Here is a 25,588-nt window from a genome sequence, read left to right on the forward strand (position 1 = left end):
AAAGATGATACAAATAGATGGAGAGATATCTGTGTTCTTGAATTGGAAGAATCAACATTGTGAAAATGATTCTACTACCCAAAGCAATCTACAGATTCAATGCAATCCCTATCAAACTACCACTGGCATTTTTCACAGAACTAGAACAAAAAAATTCACAATTTTTATGGAAAGACAAACGACCCCAAATAGCCAAAGCAATCTTGAGAAAGAAAAACAGAGCTGGAGGAATCAGGCTCCTGACTTCAGACTATACTACAAAGCTACAGTAGTCAAGACAGTATGGTACTGGCACAAAAACAGAAATATAGATCAATGGAACAGGATAGAAAGCCCAGAGATATACCCACGGACATATGGTCACCTTATCTGTGATAAAGGAGGCAAGAATATACAGTGGAGAAAATACAGCCTCTTCAATAAGTGGTGCTGGGAAAACTGGACAGCTACATATAAAAGAATGAAATTAGAACACTCCCTAACACCATACACAAAAATAAACTCAAAATGGATTAAAGACCTAAATGTAAGGCCAGACACTAGCAAACTCTTAGAGGAAAACATAGGCAGAACACTCTATGACATAACTCACACCAAGATCCTTTTTGACCCACCTCCTAGATAAATGGAAATAAAAACACAAATAAATGGGAACTAATGAAACTTAAAGCTTTTGCACAGCAAAGGAAACCATAAACAAGACCAAAAGACAACCCTCAGAATGGGAGAAAATATTTGCAAATGAAGCAACTGACAAAGGATTAATCTCCAAAATTTACAAGCAGCTCATGCAGCTCAATATCAAAAAAACAAACAACCCAATCCAAAATTGGACAGAAGACCTAAACAGACATTTCTCCAAAGAAGATATACAGTTTGCCAATAAACACATGAAAGAATGCTCAACATCATTAATCATTAGAGAAATGCAAATCAAAACTACAATGAGATATCATTTCATACAGGTCAGAATGGCCATCACCAAAAAATCTACAAACCATAAATGCTGGAGGGTGTGTGGAGAAAAGGGAACCCTCTTGCACTGTTGGTGGGACTGTAAATTGATACGGCCACTATGGAGAACAGTATGGAGGTTCCTTAAAAAACTAAAGATAGAAGTACCATACGACCCAGCAATCCCACTACTGGACATATATCCTGAGAAAACCATAAGTCAAAAAGAGTCAGGTACCACAATGTTCATTGCAGCTCTATTTTCAATAGCCAGGTCATGGAAGCAACCTAAGTGTCCATCAACAGATGAATGGATAAAGAAGATGTGGCTCATATATACAATGGAATATTACTCAGTCATAAAAAGCAACGGAATTGAGTTATTTGTCGTGAGGTGGATGGACCTAGAGTCTGTCATACACAGTGAAATAAGTCAGAAAGAGAAAAACAAATCCGTATGCTAACACATATATATGGAAGCTAAGAAAAAAAAGTTATGAAGAACCTAGGGGCAAGATAGGAATAAAGGCACTGACCTACTAGAGAATGGACTTTAGGAAATGGGCTGGAGGAAGGGTAAGCTGTGACAAAGTGAGAGAGTGGCATGGACATATATACACTACCGAATGTAAAATAGATAGCTAGTGGGAAGTAGCCACATAGCACAGGGAGATCAACTAGGTGATTTGTGACCACCTAGAGGGGTGGGATAGGGAGGTTGGGAGGGAGGGAGCTGGAAGAGGGAAGAGATATGGGAACATATGTATATGTATAACTGATTCACTTTGTTATAAAGCAGAAACTAACACACCATTGTAAAGCAATTATACTCCAATAAAGATGTTAAAAAAAACCCCCCAAAAAACACATTCATGTACCAAAGTGTTCACTGCAGCTCAATTTACAATAGCCAGGACATGGAAGCAACCTAAGTGTACATCGACAGATGAATGGATAAAGAAGATGTGGCATATATATACACAATGGAATATTACTCAGCCATAAAAAGCAACGAAATTGAGTTATTTGTAGTGAGGTGGATGGGGCTAGAGTCTGTTATCAGAGTGAAGTAAGTCAGAAAGTGAAATATAAATCCGTATGCTAACACATATATATGGAATCTAAAAAAAAATGACTATGAAGAACCTAGGGGCAGGACAGGAATAAAGACATAGACGTTGAGAATGGACTTGAGGACACGGGGAGGGTGAAGGATAAGCTGGGGTGAAGTGAGAGACTGGCATGGATTTCTGTATTCTACCATATGTAAAATAGCTAGTGGGAAGCAGTCGCTTAGCACAGGGAGGACAGGTCAGTGCTTTGTGACCACCTAGTGGGGTGGGATAGGGAGGGTGGGACGGAGTTGCAAGAGAGAGGGGATACGGGGATATATGTATACGTATAGCTGTTTCAGTTTGTTATAAAGCAGAAATTAACACACTATTGTAAACAGTTATAGTCCAATAAAGTTGTTAAAGATATCTGGCTAATTTATCTTAATATATTGGCAATTTAATAAATTGGTCATTTATTAAATTGCCACACAAATAAGACTAGGCCCTTTTTCTTCCCTGGCAGAATAACAGGACTTGGAGCTCCTGCTCTAGACCACCTAGGGCTTTCAAACAATTAGTGCAACCATTTATATTAAAACTTCTGAGCCATGGCTTCAACCTCTTCACTTTTCAAGTGAAGCAGATAACTAATTACTTGGATAATTTACTTGGCTGATTTAGTAGGCTTTAATAAGACCCAAGTTACTTGGGTTATTCATCAAGGCTTTTTGTGAGAGGACAGCTGCTCTGAATTAGCCATTAGCTGCTTCTCTTTCCTTTTTTTTTTCCTTCCTTCCTTCCTCTTTCTCCAACCCCCCCACCTTCTTTCTTTTTGAAACTTAGTTCCTTATTTTTATTAACAAAACAGATCTAAACACCTTGGCATCCTCACTTATGCCTCTTTCCTATGGCAGTTTCTAAAACTCTTTCAAGAAACCTCAACTTCATCATATCACCAGTGAATTGGGAGACTGGGATTGACATACATACACTAATATGTATAAAATGGATAACTAATAAGAACCTGCTGTATAAAAAAATAAAATTCAAAAATTAAAAAGAAAAGAAATCTTAAATCGAATTCCAATAAAGAGTTTTAGGAATTTACTTAGGAAGTGTTTTCAATTAAATGCAACGACAACATGGGTGGATATTTTAATAACCTTGTAAGGAAAGTCTATTTTCAAAATGCAATGGTAGGTGTCTTCTTCAGAGGTTACCAAAAATAGTAAATACTGGTTAATAATTAGGCAGCACGTCCTATGCTATCCCTTTAAGCCCAGTATATAGGTGTTTATCCAGTGTTGGGTGTTTGAGTTTCTTGACTTCGTAAGCTTGCAAAGTACTAGAAGGAAAGGTAGTATTTTATACATTCATTTCAGCCTAATAAAACCAATACTGACTTTTAAAGAACTTTGAGTTCATTATCTATCAGCTATTTCTTTTCACTTTCTCTAAGAGTCTTATTTCCTTCTGCTATTCCTACCGCTTTTCTGAAGTTCCATATATCGGACTGCAATCCAATGGACCTCCCCGATTTTCTCTTTATTCCTTCCCCGCACAAATTTAAACATACTAAACCACTCCTTCGCCAAAGTAAAAGAACGCGAGAGCTCGTCTACACGTTTGGTCAAAACGCATTCTTCTAATCCTGATCCCTTCACCTTCTCCTTTCCCCCCCGCGAATGAAGCTCTCGATCTAAATTTACCCCCCACTCCACCTGCAGCCTTATTGCTACTGCTCTGCGCACTGTTGAACCCAAGTTCTTTCCAGGTCTTCCATTTCCTAAGAAAAACAAAAGCCACTTGGTTTTCAGGGCTTTAAACACTAGGACCCGCTTTCTTCCTCCTCATCGGACCTATTGGCCCTCTGTGCTTCCTCACTCGGACTCGATATCCACCTCAGCTGCTCTCTTGCCGCAGCACCACTTCCGGATCTCCGGTGTCTCCGCTTTACTGGTCCGCCCACCTCCCCCGCGCACTTCTAGAGCTTTGTGCGAACCACTAGCTGGGTAGGAGCGGAGACGCAGGCTGGCCAAGGGCCAGCGGTCTCCTCCTAGAAGACGCACTGAATGGCTTCTCCAGCCTGAGAACTCTGGCCCTGCTGCGGAGTCAAGTGGTGGCGGTGGAAGGTTCGTTTGTTTCGAGCACCGAACGGGGCACACCCGGAAGTGCGCTGTACGGGAGCTGCGCCGCCTCAGCAGGCGGGTGCCGGGTACCGGGAGGGGAAGGAGACGCCACGGTACTCTTCGGCGTGTCACCCGAGGGTGCGATACGGCGAGTGGCGTACGGCCTGCTTCTGGCTCTGTTTCTACGGTGGTAGATCCGGCCGGGTTCCGGGGGGCGAGGGCCTCCTGGGGCGGCTGGGCTGGCTAAGGGAGGGGTGCGGCGGCCAAAGGCGAGCCTGCCTCTCCTCATTTTCCCACTCCAGGGGACCCGCTTTCTTTAGGTCACCATCTCTTCCTCTCACTTCTCGCCAGGCGAGTTGAGGGGAGTTGTACTAGTGAGGCAGTCGCGGCTGGAGCAGAGTCCATTTGAGTTTTCTCTGCTTTTGGGAGAAGGCGAGCGGCCGCTTTGGTGGGGACTGTTGCTTTTCGGCCTTTTCAGCCTTTCCTGAGAAATGCCTTTTCCTTAAGGAATGCACCACAGACTCAGTTACCTCTAATGTTTCTGTCTTTATCCCTTTCAGCTTCTGACTTTGACTCCTCTGTACCTTAAAGAATGCTGGAGTCATATGTGACTCCAATTTTAATGAGCTATGTGAATCGCTACATCAAAAACTTAAAGCCGTCAGATCTACAGCTTTCACTATGGGGCGGAGACGTGGTTCTCAGCAAGCTGGAGTTAAAATTGGATGTGCTGGAGCAGGTAAGCGGTGTAGCTGTCACTGGAAACATTTTCAGCCTGCTTGGAAGTAATGTGTGCTTTCCTACACTGACTATGCTTTAAAAGCTTAGTTTTTCTGCTAATGTATTTTGGGCTATCTTGAACTAGAGACCTTGCTTTACAGAATTTTTTTTTTTATGGTTTGTTACTAGTGATGGATTATTAGAATCATAATCCCCCAAATTGCCGCAACAGATAGAAAAAAAATTTCATTGTTCTTGTCAGAATTGTTCACTCTTACTCAGTTCTTAAGCTTTACCGAGTAAGCTAATTTACATTGCTAGGATTCTGTATGACGCTGGAAAATATTCTCTTTTTCCTTTTTGGGGAACGAAGGGGTGCGAAAGACAGCAAGGTCACATCTTGAGGAAAGTTCTCTCAGTGGGAAAAATGACATTACCCATGACATCCTCAGAATATTGAATAGACAGATTGAGAATGCCAGCATAGTTGAAAACTTCTTTCTTAATCACTTTTTTAGTTTCTTTTTTTTTTAACATGGGAATGGTCTGATGTAAATGAACTGTAACTTCAAAGTTCATATATTTATTAATTCACTTAGTACACTTATTATTAACATATGCCAGGCAATTCTTTTAGGCTTGAGAATACAAAAATTACCTCTGGGAACTCAGGAGTCAGAGACCAACTGCTTTTTAGGAGATAAGGGAAGACAATCTGATGGTGATGTTATTAGTAACTTTTAGTTATATTCCACTGCTTTCTGTACTATGGAATAACGTGGAGTTAACGCTGAGAAATAATATTCTTGGTTTCTTCCCCTTCCACTCTCCAAGGTTGATTATCTTAATATTTTCATTGTTTTTTAATGAGCACAAATCCTAAGTATACAGCTCAAATTTTGCATATGCATACACCTGTGTAACCACTATCCAGATCAAGAAATAAAATACTTCCTGCACCCCAAAACGCTCTCCTTGCCTTTTTGTAATTAGTACCCCACCCCTAAAACAAGTGACTGCTATTCTGACTTCTATCAACACAGATAAATTTCTTGAACCTGTTCTTGAAACTTAAATGAGAATCACTTGTGTTTGAATTCTTTTGTTCGATATTATGGCCAAGATTAACCCAGGTTCTTGAATGAATGACAGTTTATTCTTTGTATTGCCTTGTGGTATTCCGTTGTATAAAGATTCACAGTTTATATATTTATTTTCCTTTTGAGGTACATTTGGATTTTTTCTGCTTTTGACAATTATGAAGAAAGCTCTTAAGAACATTCTTGTATTGGACAGAGGTGTTGATTTCCTTTAGATGCATACCTAGGAGGCAGGCATATATTTAGCTTTAATGGATACTGCCAAATAGTTTTCCAGGGTGGTTGTACCAATTTACATTCTCACCAGTAATGTGTGGGAGTTCCAGTTACTTCACATTTTTTGCTGTTACTCAGTAAGTTTGTTATTTTTAGCCTTTCCCTGTGCTATTGGCTGTTTGTGTATCTTCTTTGGAGAAATGTCTGTTAAAGTCCTTTGCCCATTTTAAAAAGTTTTTTTGTTACTGAGTTGTAGGAATTATTTATATATTCTGGGTATCAATCCCTTATCAGATATGATGTGCAAGTATCATCTCCCATTGTGGGTTGCCTTTTGACTCTGTTGATATATCCTTTGAAGAACCAAAGTTTTAAATTTTGATGAAGTCCAACTTACAACTTTTTCTTTTGATGCCTGGGCTTTTGGTGTTATATCCAAGAAATCATTGCCAAATCCAGTGTCATGAAGCTTTTCCCCTATATTTTCTTCTAAGAGTTTTATAGTTTTAGCTCTCACATTTAGTTATTTGATCACTTTTCAGTTAATTTTTGTATGTGGTACAAGGATCCAACTTCATATTTTTTTGCATATGGCTATTCAGTTTTTCTAACATCGTTTGTCAAAGACTGTCCTTTCGCTACTGAATGATCTTGGCACCCTTCTTGAAAATCAAATGGTCATTGATAGGAGGGTTTATTTCTGGGCCCTCCATATGATTCCATTGATCTGTATGTCTGTCTTTATGTCAGTATCACATTGTTTTGATTACCATGACTTTGTAGTAAGTTTTGAAATCAGGAAATGTGAAATCTCCAACTTTTTTCCTTTATTAGTTTTAACATTTTTTAAATTTAATTAAAAAATTTTTATCGGAGTCTAGTTGATTTACAATGTTGTGTTATGCTGTACAGCAAAGTGAATCAGTTATACATATACATATATCCACTCTTTTTTAGATTCTTCCCCCATATAGGTCATTACAGAGTACTGAGTAGAGTTCCCTGTGCTACACAGTAGGCCCTTATTAGTTATCTGTTTTACATATAGTAGTGTGTATATGTCAATCCCAGTCTCCCAATTTATCCCTCCGCTGCCCCTTACCAGTTTTTTAAATGTTAGGAAAAATTAATCATGAAGTCATACTAGTTAGGAGTTTTCTTAGTTGGAAAGTTTTAATTCCTGATTTAATTGCTTTAACAGATATAGGACTGTTTAGATTTCTGTTTCTCCTTTTGTTAGTTTTGGTTAGTTACGCTTTTCAAGGAATTTCTCCATTTCCTCAAAATCAGCAAACAATGGTTTGGGCCTAACTTTGTAAATAAAATTTTATTGGAGCCCAGCTATTCTCATTCGTTTACATGTTGTCTGTGGCTGCTTTTGAAAGCTAAAACGACAGGGTTAAGTGCTGGAACAGAGTCTGAATGGCTTGCAAAAGCCTGAAATATTTACTATCTGCTCCTTACTGAAAAAGTTTGCTTGCCTCTGCTCTAAGTTGTCATATTTAAGCCATAAAGTTGGTTTTTTTGGTTTGTTTTTCATTTTAAAGTTGCCTTAAAAAATCTAGGAACTGTTATGATATCCTCTTTTCAATGCTTATATTAGTAATTTGTATTTTCATTAGTATTGCTAGGGCTTTATTAAAATTAGTCGAAACCCAACTTTGTTGATTTTTTTTCTATTGTATTCCTGCTTTCTTTGTAATGTATTTCTTTTCTTTTCTTTTTTTAAATAAATTTATTTATTTATTTACTTATTTTTGTCTGTGTTGGGTCGTCTTTGCTGTGCACGGGCTTTCTTTAGTTGAGGCGAGCAGGGGCTACTCTTTGTTGCGGCGCGCAGGCTTCTCATTGTGGTGGCTTCTCTTGTTGCGGAGCACGGGCTCTAGGCACGTGGGCTTCAGTAGTTGTGGCATGAGGGCTCAGTAGTTGTGGCTCACGGGCTCTAGAGCACAGGCTCAGTAGTTGTGGCACACAGGCTTTGTTGCTCCGTGGCATGTGGGATCTTCCTGGACCAGGGCTCAAACCTGTGTGCCCTGCATTAGCAGGTGGATTCTCAGCCACTGCGCCACCAGGGAAGTCCCCGTAATGTAGTTCTGCTCTTATTTTTTTTAATCATTTCTTTTTTTTCCTGTTTCTTTGGATTTGATTTGCCATTGTTTTCTCTAGCTTCTTGAGGTGGAAGCTTAGGTTATTGATTTTCTTCAGCCCTTTTCTACTCTAATATGTGCATTGAATACTGTACATTTTTCTTTAACTGTCTATTTAGCTTTATCACCACAATTTTTTTTTTTTTTTTGCGGTACGCGGGCCTCTCAGTGTTGTGGCCTCTCCCGTTGCGGAGCACAGGCTCTGGACGCGCAGGCTCAGCGGCCATGGCTCATGGGCCCAGCTGCTCCGCGGCATGTGGGATCTTCCCGGACCGGGGCACGAACCTGTGTTCCCTGCATCGGCAGGCGGACTCTCAACCACTGCGCCACCAGGGAAGCCCTATCACCACAATTTTATATGTTGTCTTTTCATTATTATTCAGCTTAAAAAATTTCATTTTGATTTCTTATGTAATCCATGGGTTATTTAGAAGTGTGTTGCTCAATTTCCAAACATTTAGTGAATAATTATCTTTCTGTTATTGATTTCTAATTTAACTGTATTGTGGTCAGTACATTCTCTATAATTTTGATCCATTATAATTTATGACTTAGTACATGGTCAAAATTTTATTTTTGTAAATATTCCATGTGTAATTGATGAGACATGTGTATCCTACAGTTGTTGCTTTATTCTTCCATAAATGTCAGTTGCTTCAAATTGGTTATTAGAGTTCTTCAAATCTTATAAATCCATATGGATTTTCATTGTCTGCTTGTTCTGTCAGATACTAAGAGAGGTATGTTAATGGTTAACATCTCCAACTATGATTGTGGATTTGTCTACTTCCCTTTTATAGTTTTGCCAACCTTCACTTTATGTACCTTGAAGTTACATTGTTAAGTGCATACAGATTCAGTATGGTGATACCTTATTGTTGAATATACTTTAAAAAAATCATTCTGAAATATGTCCCTCTTTCATTCACGCTAGTAATTCTTTTTGCCTTAAAGTCTTTTTAATTATACTCTTTCAGAAGTTATTTCAGTTGCTTCTCTAAAGATTACAAAATGGATATTTGACTTATTGGCATCTACCTTAAATCAGCATTCTTACCATTTCCTGAATAATCTTACAATAGTTTAACTGCATTTGCCCTCTTCCTCTCCTGCCTTTTTTGGTATTGTGGTCCTTGTTTTTGTTTGTTCAGTTTGGGTTAGCTTGTTTAGTTTGGTTTAGTTTGTTTTTCTGCTGCCTGCAGGTAGAAGCCTAGGTTATTGATTTGAGATAGTTCTCTTTTTCTACTATAGACATTTACCATTTACAGCTCTACGTTTCTTTAGCTGCATCCTATGAATTTTGGTATGTTGTGTTTTTATTTTCATTCAGTTCAAACGTTTTCTGATTTTGCTTGAGATAGCAGTGTATTTTTGCAGATGTTGGATGGAATGGTTTATAGATGTAAGGTCTAAATTGGTTGATAGTGTTTTTCAGGTCTTCTATATCTTTGTTGATTTTCTGTCTGTTCTGTTTATTATTGTAAGTTATTGAATTATTTCTCTTCTCACTTTTGTCAGTTTTTGATTTATGTATTTTGGGGCTCTGTTGCTATGCTCATATATGTTTTATATTTTCTTTTTAAAAAAATTTTATTGGAGTATAGTTGATTTACAATGTTGTGTTAGTTTCAGGTGTAGAGCAAAGTGATTCAGTTATACATACACATATGCTCATTCTTTTTCAGATTCTTTACCCATGTAGGTTATTACAGAATATTGAGAATATTGAGTAGAGTTCCCTGTGCCATACAGTAGGTCCTTGTTGGTTATCTATTTTATATATGGTAGTGTGTGTATGTTAATCCCAAACTCCTAATTTATCTCTCCCCACCACGTTTCCCCTTTGGTAACCATAGGTTTGTTTTCGAAATCTGTGAGTCTGTTTCTATTTTGTAAATAAGTTAATTTGTATATATTTTCTTCTTGAATTTACCCATCATTATAAAGTTATGTTATCTTTAGTAACAGTTTTTTTTCTTAAAGTCTATTTTATCTGATAATAGGGTAATTACCTCTCTTACGGTTACTGGTTGCATGATACATGTTCTTTTCTTTTTCCCCTCAGTACACTGCATTTTAAACTATCTTACCACTTTTGCCTTGTGTTGTATTTCTTCAAGCCTGGTACCACACTGTTTGAAAGTTTTACAGACATGTTATTTGGCTTCAACAATTCCTTAAAATTTCATCTGCTGTATTTTCAACCTATGACTGGGATAAACTGTTTTTAATTGTTACTTATTTGCAATGGAGAACACTCATATGAAAACCAGGGGAAAATACTGCTGGAAATTAAGATCATAGAAATTAAAATTCTTTATATGCCTAAAATAGAATACCATACCATTTCCCTACATAGCAAGAAAATATGGTGATTTGATGTATTCAAGGCAAGAAACTGGATCACATGACTTCCTGGGATCTTGTTTATTAATTTTTTTATTACAGTGTAAAAGACATACAGTGTTATATTGTTTCAGGTGTACAATGTAATGATTTGATATTTGTATATATTGCAAACTGATCACCAAAGTAAGCCCAGTTAACACCTGTCACCATACATAGTTAAAAAAGTTTTGTTTCTTGTGATGAGAACTTTCAAGATTTACTCTCTTAGCACCTTTCAAATATGGAATACAGTGTTATTAACTGTACTCACCATGCTGTACATTATATCCCAGGACTATTTAAATTTTATAACTAGAAGCTTGTATCTTTTGACCACCTTTACCCATTTTGTTCACTTTCCACCCCATTGCCTCTGGCAACCACCAATCTGTTATCTGTATCTATACAGAAAAATGAAAAAAAAACACACCTTTTTCTTATTTTCAACCTATTTGTGTTTTTGAATCTAAAGTATGTCTCTTGTGGAGAGCATATAGTTGGATCTTACTAGTTTTTAAAATCCAGTCTGACAATCTTTGCCTTTTTTTTTAAATTAATTTTTGTTGGAGTATAGTTACTTTACACTGTTGTGTTAGTTTCTGCTGTATAGCAAAATGAATCAGCTATACATATACATGTATCCCCTTTTTTTTGGATTTTCTTCCCATTTAGGTCACCATGGAGCATTGAGTAGAGTTCCCTGTGCTATATAGTATATTCTCGTTAGTTACCTATTTTATACATAGTATCACTATCCCAATCTCCCAGTTCATTCCACCCCGCCACCCTTCACCCTTGGCTTCATTTGTTCTCTATGTCTGTGTCTCTATTTCTGTTTTGCAAAGAAGATCATGTATACCATTTTGCTAGATTCCACATATATGTGTTAATATACGATATTTGTTTTTCTCTTTCTGACTTACTTCACTCTCTATGACCGTCTCTAGGTCCATCCACATCTCTGCAAATGACCCAATTTCATTACTTTTTTATGGCTGAGTAATATTCCACTGTATATATGTACCACATCTTCTTTATCCATTCCTCTGTTGATGAAAAGACAGCCCTCAGATTGGGAGAAAATATTTGCAAACGAAGCAACTGACAAAGGATTAGTCTCCAAAATATACAAAAAGCTCATTTAGCTCAATGTCAAAAAAAAAACCCAACCCAATCAAAAAATGGGTGGAAGGCCTAAGTAGACATTTCTCCAAAGAAGACATACAGACGGCCAACAAACACATGAAAAGATGCTCAACATCACTAATTATTAGAGAAGTGCAAATCAAAACTACAGTGAGGTATCACCTCACACCAGTCAGAATGGTCATCATCAAAAAATCTACAAACAACAAATGCTGGAGAGGATGTGGAGAAAAGGGAACCCTCTTACACTGTTGGTGGGAATGTAAATTGATACAGCCACTATGGAGAACAGTATGGAGGTTGCTTAAAAAACTAAAAATAGAACTGCCATATGACCCAGCAGTCCTACTACTGGCAGTATACCCAGAGAAAACCATATTTCAGAAAGACACATGCATCCCAGTGTTCATTGCAGCACTATTTACAATAGCCATGACATGGAAGGAATCTTTGCCTTTTGATTGGAATATTTAATCCATTCACATTTTGTTTTTATTCATATGGTTGGATTTCTGTCTACCATTTTGCTATTTTCTGAGTGTCTCATGTCTTTTTTGTTTCTCATAATCCTTTGCTGCTTTCTTTACTATTAAGTAGATATTTTTTAGTATTGCATTTTAATTCCTTTGATTTTTAATTTATTTTGAGTTATTTTCTTAGTGGTTGCTTAGAGGATTACAATATGCATCTAATTTATCACAGTCTATTTGAGATTAATGCTGACTTTATTCCATTAAAGTACAGAAACTTTCTCTACTATAGCTTCATTTCTTCTCCCTCCTTTGTGGTACTATTTTCACATATATTGCATTTCTTTGTTATAAACCTAATATATCAACGTTATAATTGTTTTTTGTGATTGCCTTTTGAATCAGAAGAAAAAAGAAGAAAACATTTATACTGTCTTAATAATTATCTACATATATACTTTTATTAGTGCTGTTTGTGTGGCTTTGAGTTACAATCTGGTATTGCTTCCTTTCTGTCCAAAGAACTTCTTTTAGTATTCTGTTACAAAGAATTACCTGAGACTTTATTTTGGTATGCCTTTATTTCACCTTCATTTTTGAAGTATACTTTTGCTGGATATAGGATTTTTGGTTGATGGTTATTTTCTTTTGTTATTTAAATATATCATCTCACTGCCTTTTTGCCCTTATTGTTTGTAATGCAAGTTAGCTTTTAATCTACTAAGAGTTTTCTTGTATGTGACAAGTTGATTTTCTGTTTCTGCTTTCAAGATTTTCTTCTTGTCCTAGGCTTTCAAAGTTTTTGCTTTGATATGTCTGGGTGTGGATTTGCTGATTCTTTCTTCTGCCAGCTCAAATCTGATGTTGAGTTCTTTCAGTGAATTTTTAATTTTGTTTATTGTATTTTTAAACTCAAAAATTTCTATTTGGTTTTTTTTTTTATAATTTCTATCTCATCCTTGGTATTCTCTACTTGATGAATCATTGTGGTCATATATTCCTTTAATTATTTAAATATAGCTTCCTTTATTTCTTTGAACATATTTATAATAGATGTTTTGAAGTCCTTGTGTAGTAAGTCCTACATTTGTGCATCCTCAGAGATAGTTTCTATTGACTACTTTGCATGCTTTTCATGTTTCACAATTTTTAGTTGAAAACTGGGCATTTTGGATAATATGCTTTAGCAACTCTGCATTCTGATTTCTTCTCTCTGGGGATATTTGTTGTTGCTGTTGGTTTATGTATTTGTTTAGTGCCTTGCCTGGGCTAAATTTGTGGTGTCTGTTTCCTCTGCAGTGTGGCCTCTGATGACTGTGCTCATTTTTTTTTTTTCCTCCCCCAATTCTTTCTGTTTTTAGGCTTGGCTTTCTAGGGATTACCCCTGGGTCACTATAATTGAGTCATCAGCCAGTGATTGGCTAGAGGTTGTTTAAACTTTTGAACCAATAAGGCTTCTGCTCTTTGGCATGGGACATATACATGTACTAGATAATGCTTTCAAAGTTCAAGGAGTTTACAAGTCTGATCCATGTTTTTACTTACTCTGTTTACAAGGCTTCTTGGTCAACCAAGGATGAGTAGATTGTTAGGGGTCTCTCCAGTGTCCTGTCGTCTAAGTAAGCACAGCCTGGCACATACGTATAGCTTTCCAGGTTACCAGGGATACCGAGGTCATAGCAAGGCCATCTTTCGCTGTCTTGTTCTCTGGATTTCTCTGTTAATTTTCTGGCTGGTCTTCTGTTTAGTTTCTTGCACCAACTGCTGTTGTGACCTCAGGGTAGCCTTCCCTTATTGCCCCTGAGATTTCTGTTGTTTTTAATAACTTTGTTCAGTTTTGTCACTGCTTTCTGGGGAGAGGATTTGTCAACCTTCTAACTTAGAGTTCTTGAAGTCCTGTCTTACATTCATTTTTATTTTGTGGTAAAAAGCATATAGCATAAAATTTACCATCTTAACCATTTTTAAGTGGATAGTTATGTTAATTATATATATTGGGGTGGCCAAAAAGTTTCTTTGGGTTTTCATAATGTATTACAGAAAAACCTGAATGCACTTTTTGGCCAACCCAATACATTGTTGTTCAACAGATCTCTAGAACTTTTCATCTTCCAAAACTTAAATTCTGTACCCACTGAAAAACTACTTCCCTTTTCTCTTCCCCCAGCCCCTGGCAACCACTGTTCTACTTATGTGTCTAAGAATTTGACTAATTTAGGTACATTATAGAAGTGGAATCAAACAATATTTGTCTTTGTGTGACTGGCTTATTTCATTTAGTACAGTGTCCTTGAGGTTCATTATATGTTGTAGCATATGACAGAATTTCCTTTTTAAAGACTGAATAATATTTCATCGTGTGTATATACCACATTTTCTTTATACATTTATCTTTCAATGGACATTAGGTTGTATCCACCTCTTGACTATTGTGAATAATGCTGCAAAAAATATGGTTGTACAAATATGTTTTCAGGATCCCGGTTTCAGTTCTTTTTAGTTTGTGCTCAGAACTGAGATTGCTGGATCATATGGTAATTCTGTTTTTAATTGTTTGAAGAATCTCCATACTGTTTTCCGTAGTGGCTGCACTATTTTACATTTTCATCAACAGTGCACAAGGGTTCTACGTTCTTCATATACTCACCACACTTATCACTTCCTGTGGTGGGTTTTTTTTTTTTTGGGGGATAGGTGCCATTATAACAGGTGTGAGATGATATATCATTATGGTTTTGATTTGCATTTCTCTGACAATGATGGTGAGCATGTTTTCCACTATTTGTTGGCCATTTGTATATGCTTTTTGAAAATGTCTATTCAAGTCATTTCCCCGTTTTTAAAATTGGATTATTTGGTTTTTTGTTGTTGAGTTGTCATAGTTCTTTATATATACTAGATTTTAACCCCTTATCAGATAATATGGTTTACAAATAGTTTCTCTCATATGGGTTGCCTTTCCACTTTGCTGAGTGTTTTCTTTGCTCTGTGGAGGTTTTTAGGTTTGATGTAGTCCTTTTCATCTATTTTTGCTTTTGTGGCCTGCTATATTCATTTTTCAAGTATCCCTTTTTTCTGTGTGAGAATATTTTTAAATTGCTTACCTAGAATTATATTTATGAGAGCTAGTCAATCCTCTAAATTTTTCATTACTATATCCTTTGTGCAGCCATAGATATTCTGGTTCTAGGGATGTATTTTTCACAATGTATTTCTGAGTAGTTACAAGTAAATAGAATATTTTTAAGTTGTACAATATATTTTGAGAAGGAAAAGGAATGAAAAGAAAATCATTTCTTTGTGGTTACCTCAGGATGATCCATTTATTATAACAGTCAGCATTTTCTTTTGCCTTTTACAAGGCATAAATGTGTTCTTATTTGTTTATCACAACAACTCTGTGATGAGGAAATGGAAATGATCTTGCTTTATAGTCAGATAATAAGTGTTGAACTTCAGTTGGATCTCCAACATGGGCCATATGGTTCAAAATTCCATGTTTTAATGTAGAATGCTGCCTCTTGTGTTAGTGTTTTGTTAGTTATTCAGGTGATTAGTAGCATTCTGGTGATACCAAGGTCTTGAGTTTGGTTCAGGTGTCTTTTAACTTCTCCCTAAGAAAAGCCAATTTGTGCCCATAGACTGCGGTTTTGGTAGCCATTTCACAAATGTATCATTGTTACACAAGTCAAGGGTAGAGATGGAGATGTCATTGGAACATTATCCAAATGGACGTATAACCAACGGAAATGTACTCAGTGCTCATAATGAAAGTTAGGTGCAGTATAGTTGTTGATAAGAGGAAGGGCTCTGGCATCATAGTTTCTGGTTTTGAGTCACAGAGCTCCTAGCTGAGTCATTTTTGAAAGTTAGTTGACCTTTCCATGCCTCAGATTTTTTATCTTTAAAGTGGGTATAATAGTATTTACTTTTTGGGGTACTTACAAAGATTAAATTTTGCATTCAGGTAAAGTGCTTAAAACAGTGTGTGGTACACAGTAAGTGCTCAGTAAACATTGTCTTCATTATGGACACTGATCAAAATCTAATCTGTTCCATTGATTAATGCTGGGAGAAAGTACTGCATCTTTAAAATTAATGAAATAATGAGAACTGTTTAAAAATTGTGACATTCCATTAGAATAGTAGAAATAGATTTTTAGTATTCTGCCCTTTAAAAAAACTTGTGAAGACATAAAGGAGGCTTATACGTTTGTAATAATAAATAGTTAGCATCTTTATATTGATTGCTCTTTGAGGAAGACAGTGTCCTAAGTGCTTTATATAAATTAATTCATTTAATCCTCAAACACACTACTATTATCCAGTTTTACAGATAAAGAAACTGAGACACACATACTTTAATACAACTTGCCTATTGTCATTGTGCTAGTAAGTAGCAGAGGTAGGATTAAATCCACTTGTGCTGGCTCTAGAGTTATTGGTCTTAACCACTTTGCTGTACTATCTGTATATATTTAGCTATATTGCTACTATGTTGCTAAACCAAGTAAGGGACAATTCTTAGATGAATGAATAGCTTAATATTTATCTTAACTTTCACAAATAGAGTTACAAGAATGTGATTGAGATATAGTCCAAATACAAGTTTGTTTTTTCCTTTTGTTGGTTTGTAACATTTTATCTGAAGGTGAAACAATTTAGTATAAAGTGATTGTGGTAACATTTACGTTTTCATTTCTAACTTTTTTTTCTTTTTTTTTGAGAGGAAGTGCCTTTTTTTTCATCTTTACTGGAGTATAATTGCTTTACAATGTTGTGTTAGTTTCTGCTGTACAACAGAGTGAATCAGAGCTATATGTATACATATATCCCCATATCCCCTCCCTCTTGAGCCTCCCTCCCACCCTCTATCCCACCCTTCTAGGTCATCACAGAGCATTGAGCTAATCTCCCTGTGCTATGTAGCAGCTTCCCACTAGCCATCCATTTTACATTTGGTAGTGTGTATATGTCAATGCTACTTTCACTTTGTCCCAGCTTTCCCTTCCCCTGCTGTATCCTCAAGTCCGTTCTCTACGTCTGTATCTTTATTTCTGCCCTGCCACTAGGTTCATCAGTACCGTTTTTTTAGATTCCATATACATGCGTTAGCATACATCTAACCTTTTTAATAATAATGGAGACCAGTCAGAAAACACTTAGAATTTATGACCAAATAGTATCCAGGTACAATCTTTAATTAGGTAAAGCTCAATAAATTTTTTTTCTAAGTTGGTCCGTTTTTATTTTGTCAGGTCATTCTCCTATCTTTAATTCCGTTCTCTTTAAACTTGCCTTACAATCATATTCTGTTATTATTTCCATTTAGCAAAATAAGAAATGGAGGCCTACACAGGTTAAGTAGCTTATTAAATGTAACTTGCACAATAAGTTTTTCATTAACTATAGTTTAACAAGTTATTTGATGCTGCTTTTTTAAAAAAATAAATTTATTTATTTATTTTTGGCTGTGCTGGGTCTTTGTTGCTGTGCGTGGGCTTTCTCCAGCTGCGAGAGTGGGGGCTACTTTTTGTTGCTGTGCGCGGGCTTCTCATTGCAGTGGCTTCTCTTGTTGTGGAGCACGGGCTCTAGGTGCGCGGGCTTCAGTAGTTCTGGCTCGTGGGCTCTAGAGCACAGGCTCAGTAGTTGTGGTGCATGGGCTTAGTTGCTCTGAGGCATGTGGGATCTTCCCGGATCAGGGATCGAACTTGTGTCCCCTGCATTGGCAGGTGGATTCTCAACCACTGTGCCACCAGGGAAGTCCGTTGATGCTGCCTTTTTTTTTTTTTAAAGACATTTATTCAGTGTCATGATCAAGCAATCAACAGCATGGGTGAAAAAAAAATCTACATTAAAACTCTTTGTTGGAATGCTTTATACTTTCCACAGAACAGAAACTAAAATAACCTGTTATACAGTTAGTCACAATTACAGTCCTTGAGTTTTTTTGCCCATACACATGAGTATTGTCTAAAATGTGTTCTTTGTAGCAGCTAGGCCCTGCCACCACTGTGCTTGGCTGAGCTCACAAATCTTTTGTAACCTGTAGCTTCCCTGTCACTTCTCTGGCTCTCCTCTCCTGCTAAGCTTTGTTTCCTGTCAGTAATTAAAACCTTTTGCCACTGCCATAGCTACTGCTGCTGCTGGAACCTCCATAGCCACCTTGGTTTCGTGGTTCGGCAAAGTATTGGCTTCTACCACCACAGGGGCCAGAACTTCTGCCTCCAAAGTTTCCTCCTTTCATGGGTCCAAAATTTGAAGATTGGTTGTTGTAATTGACAAAATCATTGTAGCTTCTACCACCTCCAAAATTGCTTCCATCATTACCAAATTCATTACTGCCATCCCCGCTGCCACCATATCCACCACCACCGCCGCTGCCACCAAAGCCACCTCAACCACTGAAGTTTCCCCCATGACCAAAGCTGTCATTCCCATCAAAACCCCCTCCACGACCACCACCAAAGTTTCCAGAACCACTTCGACCTCTTTGGCTGGATGAGGCACTAGCCATCTCTTGCTGAGATAGGGCTTTCCTTACTTCACAGTTGTGGCCATTCACAGCGTGGTGTTTCTGAATGACAGTCTTGTCTACGGAGTCATGGTCATCAAAGGTTAAACTGAAAGCAAAGCCTCCCTTTTTACCACTGCCTCAGTCAGTCATGATTTCAATCACTTCAGTTTTCCCATACTGTTCGAAACAATCTCTTAGGTGATGTTCTTCAGTGTCTTCTTTAAGGCCACCAACAAAAATCTTTTTCACAGTTAAGTGGGCACCAGGTCTTTGAGAATCTTCTCTTGAGATGGCCCTCTTTGGTTCCCCAACTCTTCCATCCCTTATGTGGCCTTGCATTCATGGCTGCATCCACCTTCTCCACAGTGGCATATGTGACAAACCGGAAGCCTCTGGAGTGCTTGGTGTTTGGATCCCTCATTACCACACAATCTGTGAGCGTTCCCCATTGCTTAAAATGGCTCCTCAGACACTCATTGGTTGTTTCAAAGCTCAAACCTCCGATGAAGAGCTGCCTCAGCTGTTCGGGCTCTTTGGGAGACTCTGACTTAGATGTGACGGCAGTGGAGGAGGGAGATGTCAACGATGCTTGCTTGGCGGCGTCCACGGGCAGAAAGGAGTAATGTACCGAACGTATCTCGATGCTCTTTTTTGATGAAAAGTAATTTCCAGAATATTTTTGTGTTGGAAATTTTATTTTTCTTTTCAGAAAGTATTTTGGATATTAGAATGAAAAAAATATTAAGCACTTACTAAATTTTCTTTAATATTTTGTATTTTAAGGAATTGAAATTACCATTCACTTTTTTAAGTGGACATATTCACGAACTGAGGATCCATGTACCGTGGACAAAACTGGGTTCAGAACCAGTGGTAATTACCATCAATACAATGGAATGTATTTTGAAACTTAAAGATGGGATACAGGTAAGAAATTATTAAACCTAGTTGTTTATGTTAACCAATTTTAATAGTTATTAGTATTTGATATTTTTTTAACTTTTGGGATGTGTCAGGTTTTACATAAACAAATCTTAGCTCGTACACTTAATTTTTTTTTTACATACCTATTAAAGTAACATAATTGCAAAAGGGTTTTCTTTTTTTTTTTAACATCTTTATTGGGGTATAATTGCTTTACAATGGTGTGTTAGTTTCTGCTTTATAACAAAGTGAATCAGTTATACATATACATATGTTCCCATATCTCTTCCCTCTTGCGTCTCCCTCCCTCCCACCCTCCCTATCCCACCCCTCCAGGCGGTCACAAAGCACCGAGCCGATATCCCTGTGCCATGCGGCTGCTTCCCACTAGCTATCTACCTTACGTTTGTTAGGCAAAAGGGTTTTCTTAAATTTGGATAAAATATATCCTAATGGTTATTTTCATACTCATTTTACTTAATCTGATCATAGCCTTAATAGGGATTATGCATATTGCTTATTACCTATATCTGCCAGAAATGGGGCCTGATTGTGTCCAATTTTTAGGTGAAGGTTTTTGAATTTTTGCAAAGTGACATTTCTAAATGAGATAGAAATTTCTCAGGTTATTTTTTGAGAAGATGAAAATATATTGAATTTCCCTTCATACCTAATTTCATTGTGTCTTTGAGGTTTTGTCATCAGAAACTGATTTTTTTCTGACTTCTTTCTTTGACCCATGTTACATTTCTTTTTAGTGTTTTTGTTAAGGTATAATAGTGATTTTAAGGAGTTTCTACCAAAAATTTTCTAATCTAAGAAGCAAACAGGTCTGGGCAGCAGCATATTGTGATGAATTCTTCTACTTTTATCCTGTATAAAAGTAGTATCTCTGTCTTTCATTTTTATTACTTTTTCCTTACCCCGTATTTAATTTTCAGTTTTAAGGAAGCCTTTCTAGATCAAGTGAATTGATGAGTATTATTAAGTTTCAATTTCTGTGAAATGAGTAAAGGTTATTTATAAATTGCTAAAATCATTTCCTATTTGCAGTAGATACTTTGAGTGTCATATGAACCTACTGGGCTCAAAACTGTTTTTCTTTCTGTGAAATCTCTAATTCCAAACCTTTATTATGCAATTTAACTTAACTAATGTAGTTCCTGGAAGTGAGTAGACCAATGCTATACTCTCATTAAAATTTATTTTGGGAACTTTAAATATCTGGGAGATTGATTTAGGAATCTGTAGATAGTTATGTGCAACAAAGTTTTATTTTACATTTATATTTGGTAATACTTAAATGTTTCTTAATCATCATCTGTTCCTGGAATTTAATTTTTTTTTAAGAAGTCTGGACTTGGTTATGCCACCCATGCAGTGCTCCATATTAAGTGGAAAAAAAAAAAAATCCAGACATTAAGTGTTTTTTCAATGGGAAGGTGGAAGTTTCAAGGCCAGATGTCCCATAAGAAACACATTTTAAAAGAGGCAAATTACAATTAATTATAGAGGCTGCAGAAAAAGATTTGTAACACATGACTTAGTGTAACCTAGAACTAATATTTGATATTGGACCATGCAGATGGCTACTGCAGGAATGATCAGGTTTCCTGCTTATACGGTATTTGAGACTTGAATTTTGTGGTGTGTACAGCAGAAGGTCAAGTGTCATGAATGTAAACCACTCTCAAAACAAGTATTTTTTACAGATGTTTAAAATTTTGAGGTAGAAAGGATTTTTGAAAATTGCAGTTGACATTTGGACAAATTATTCAGCATTGTACACCTCTGGAGAGTTATACTTGAGTTTATGCTAGTGATTGGAATTAATTTCTTAGTAAAAACATTATAGATGAAACACATTTTAAAATAGTTTATTTTCCTATTTTAAGCTTTGATTAGTATAATAGGAAATTAACTTAAAAAACTATATATGTGTTAGTAAAATTGAGTAAGCCCATATTTGATTTATATTATTTCAAATTATTATAGACGCACAATGAAGAAAAGACTTATTTTCTAAATAAAATTAGTGTGGATGGTAGGTTAAATGAAGGGGCTTTTAGAGTTATAGGTATGAATCTGTTAAAAATAATATTGTATGAGAATGTAATAAAATGAAATTTAAAAGTTAGAAATCTGAGGTTTATTCAGAAATCATTATAAAAAAACAATATTGCTGAATTTCTTGATAAGAAGGCATGTGTAGTTTGTAAAGTTCAATTAAATTCTAACATTTGTTGATTTTTATTTTACTCGTCAGTGCACTGTAAAGCATTGCAAGATATTTATATAATTTCCACAAAAGCTACTTAGAAAATGAGATTTATAATGATTGTGACTCTTTTGATAATAGTTATAGTATACTTCCTTAACATGTCTTTGTGATCATTTTTAATTATAGAGACTTTTTTTGATGCACAGGTGACCAAGTTGTTGTGTTAGGTAAGATAAAGTCACCTTGATGTCCAGTCTGAATTAGTTTAATATATTGATATTTCACTTAGTAAATATGCTATTTACTCTGAGAGACATATCTGTGTCAGTCATACCTACCTTTAGATCCTGTAGATTTGAACTGTTTTCTTTTTCTTTTTTGGACTTGAGACACAGAATTTGATTCATGACGCATTATCAGTAGTGGTCCAGGTCTGACTTGTTTATTTAGCTAGTTTTGTCCACTCTAGGCTAATCTAATAAATACTTGTGGACCCAGCATACGGCTGAAGAATGAAAACCTTACCAGTAACTTACATTTAACTATGTGCTCCTCTCCTTTTGCATATTTTTGTTTATCCTCTGTGGGCCTCACCTGTAAACTAGGGCAAGACTTGCTACATAGTTCTTTTATTCTTTGATTGTTTATGCTTTCTCTGCTCACTGTGTTAATAATAAGTCTTGCAAAAAGCTTCTTCAACCTAAAGAGAGTAGTAAATTTATTTTTAAAGTACTAATTTATTCTGGCCTTTGTGCCACCTAGAAAGTAAACTTTCAAAATCTTTTGACCTAATAAATGTAACCATTTGTAAGGCTCTTTATAGAAGTGATACTTGTTATTCATAAAAACAAACAAACAAAAAAACTTTAAAAAATCTTTTGAACCTAAACCAGAACTATAAGTACCATTCAAAACTTGAGATAAAAAACTAAGCTTTTTGTTAATGTATTGGGTTGGCCAAAAAGTTCATTTGGTTTTAAGTAAAAACACTTTTCATTTTCACCCGGAACTTTATTGAACAGCGTATTCATTAACTGAACAAACTCTTCGGCCAACACAATATGTGCTTTTTTTTGTTTTTTGTTTCTTTTTTGGTGCGCGGGCCCCTCACCGCTATGGCCTCTCCCATTGCGGAGCACAGGCCCCGGACGCGCAGGCCCAGCAGCCATGGCTCACGGGCCCAGCCGCTCCACGGCATGCGGGATCCTGCCGGACCGGGGCACGAACCCGCGTCCGCTGCATCGGCAGGTGGGCCCTCAACCACTGCGCCACCAGGGATGCCCACAATATGTGCTTTTAAATCCTGGTTAGTGCTCAGAGTTACATAGCAATCTTGCCTGTCCTCTTTCCTTGCATGTTTTGATGCGGTGGAAATTGGTTATTGGAAGTTTTGCTAAGGCTATTAACAATATTTACATGGCCTTTTATTTATTTTCTTAATGCTTTAATTCTCTTATCTGAGACTGGATTAATCTGGTTGACTGCTGCTGTGGTTTGAGTATGTCCCTCCAAAATTCATATGTTGAAGCCCTAACCCCCAGAGATAATGGTATTAGGAAGTAGGCCTTGGGAAGATGCTTGTCATGAGAGTGGAGACCTCATGAATGAGATCAGTGCCTTTTATTTGTTTTTTAAATTTTAAAATAAATTTATTTTATTTATTTATTTTTGGCTGTGTTGGGTCTTTGTTGCTGCACGCGGGCTTTCTCTAGTTGTGGAGGGGGGGGCTACTCTTTGTTGCGGTGTGCGGGCTTCTCATTGCGGTGGCTTCTCTTGTTGTGGAGCACAGGCTCTAGGCGCTCGGGCTTCTGTAGTTGTGGCACATGGGCTCAGTAGTGCCTTTTAAAAGAGGCTCCAGAGAGATTCCTAACCCCTTCTGCCAAGTGAGGATGCAATGAAAAGGCACTGGCTGTGAACCAGAAAAAGGGCCCTCGCCAGACCAGGTTGGCACCTTGACCTTGGACTTCCTAGCCTCCAGAACTATGAGAAATAAATTTCCGTTGTTTATTAGCTACCCAGTCTGTGGTGTTTTGTTATAGCAGCCCAAATGGCCTAAAACAACTACCTTTTCACACATTGAGTAAGGGCTCAGAATTGCTGACTTAGGTTATGGAATTTATTGTACTATTATTGATTCCCTCACTTGCACTACTACAGGTTAGTGATGGTGGTGATGATACTAGCAGCGTAGTTTAGGTTCTGTCTGTAGATTCCTTCTATGAAAAATGAGACTTAAGAGTTCCCTATAAATTATGAGTAGCGTCTTTACTTCACCTAGGGAATCCTTTTATATTGGCTGCATAAATATTTACAAATGTTACATCCTCTTGTTGGATTGACCCCTTTATCATTATGTAATGCCCTTCTTTTTCTCTTACTACCATCTTTCTTTCGAAGTCTATTTTGTCTAAGTATAGCTACCCCAGCTTTCTTTTAAATGTTTCTATTTAAATGGAATATCTTTTTCCATCCTTTCACTTTCAGTCTGTCCTTGTATCTGAAGTGAGTCTCTGGTAGGCAACATATAGTTAGGTCTTATTTTTTATCCTTTCACCACTCTATTTCTTGTGATTGGAGAATGTAGTCCATTTACATTTGAAGTATTTATTGATAGGTAGGTACTTAATGCCATTTTGTTAACTGTTTTCTGGCTGTTTTGTAGTTCCTTTCTTCTTTCTCTCTTCATTTGTGATTTGATGACTGTCTTAGTGGTAAGCTTAGAATCCTTCCTTTATCTTTTGCATATCTGCTGTAGGTTTTTGCTTTGTGGTTACCATGATGCTTATATATAACAGCATATGTTTATAACAGCCTATTTTAAGTTGATAACAACATGTGTTTGAATGCATTCTAAAGCTCTACATTTTTATCCACCACAATGTGTTATGTTTTTGATGTCACATTTTACATCTTTTTATCTTGTGTATCCTTCAACTAATTATTGTAGTTATAGTTCTTTTTACTGCTTTTGTCTTTTAACCTTCACACATCATAGCTTTATAAGTAATTAATCTACTGCATTTACTGTATATTTACCTTTACCAGTGAGATTTATATTTACTTTCATATGTATTTTTCTTTTTAAAATTTAATTATTTTTAATTGAAGTATAATTATTATATTACTTTCAGGTGGGCAACATAGTGATTCTATATTTTTGTATATTACAGAATGATCACAGGATGAGTCTAGTTACTGTCACCATACAAATTGTTACAGTATTACTGCCTATGTTGCCTAGGCTGTACATTATATCCCCTTGATTTATTTATTTTATAACTGGAAATTTGTACCTCTTAATCTGCCTCACCTTCATTCTTTCTCCCACACCCTTCCCCTCTGGCAATCACCTGTTTGTTCTCTGTATCTATGCGTCTGTTTCAATTTTGTTATAATTTGTTAATTTGTTTTGTTTTTGAATTCCACATATAAGTGAAACCATATGGTATTTGTTTCTCTGATTTATTCATTTAGCATAATGCCCTCTAGGTCCATCCATGGTGTTGCATGTGGCAGGATTTCATTCTTTTTTATGGCTGAGTACTATTTCATTTTGTGTATGTGTGTATATACTACATTTTCTCCATTCATTTATTGATGG

General features: G+C 36.6%; 1 protein-coding gene and 1 pseudogene across 18 annotated transcripts in view; one reads left to right on the forward strand and one right to left on the reverse strand.

Annotated features, from left to right (window-relative positions):
• Positions 1-4,001: 4,001 nt before the first annotated feature.
• The window catches only part of VPS13B (vacuolar protein sorting 13 homolog B), an 831,417-nt gene continuing 809,830 nt past the window's right edge, over positions 4,002-25,588 (forward strand). For 5 of the 18 annotated variants that reach the window (XR_004346562.1, XM_032610612.1, XM_032610617.1 and 2 more), the window contains exons 1-3: positions 4,188-4,328; positions 4,699-4,877; positions 19,626-19,769. Coding sequence is in view for 15 of the 18 variants with exons in the window: in XM_032610612.1 (XP_032466503.1) it covers positions 4,731-4,877; positions 19,626-19,769 (291 nt within the window). In the remaining 3 variants the exon portion in view is untranslated. Of the gene's footprint in view, positions 4,142-4,170; positions 4,329-4,698; positions 4,878-19,625; positions 19,770-25,588 lie in introns of those variants that run through there. The other 13 variants (XR_004346564.1, XM_032610618.1, XM_032610619.1 and 10 more) reach the window with 9 other exon arrangements.
• Positions 18,171-19,413, reverse strand: LOC116742685 (annotated as a pseudogene).

This window comes from Phocoena sinus, chromosome 17 (genome assembly GCF_008692025.1).
Source record: "Phocoena sinus isolate mPhoSin1 chromosome 17, mPhoSin1.pri, whole genome shotgun sequence".
Lineage (NCBI taxonomy): Eukaryota > Metazoa > Chordata > Mammalia > Artiodactyla > Phocoenidae > Phocoena > Phocoena sinus.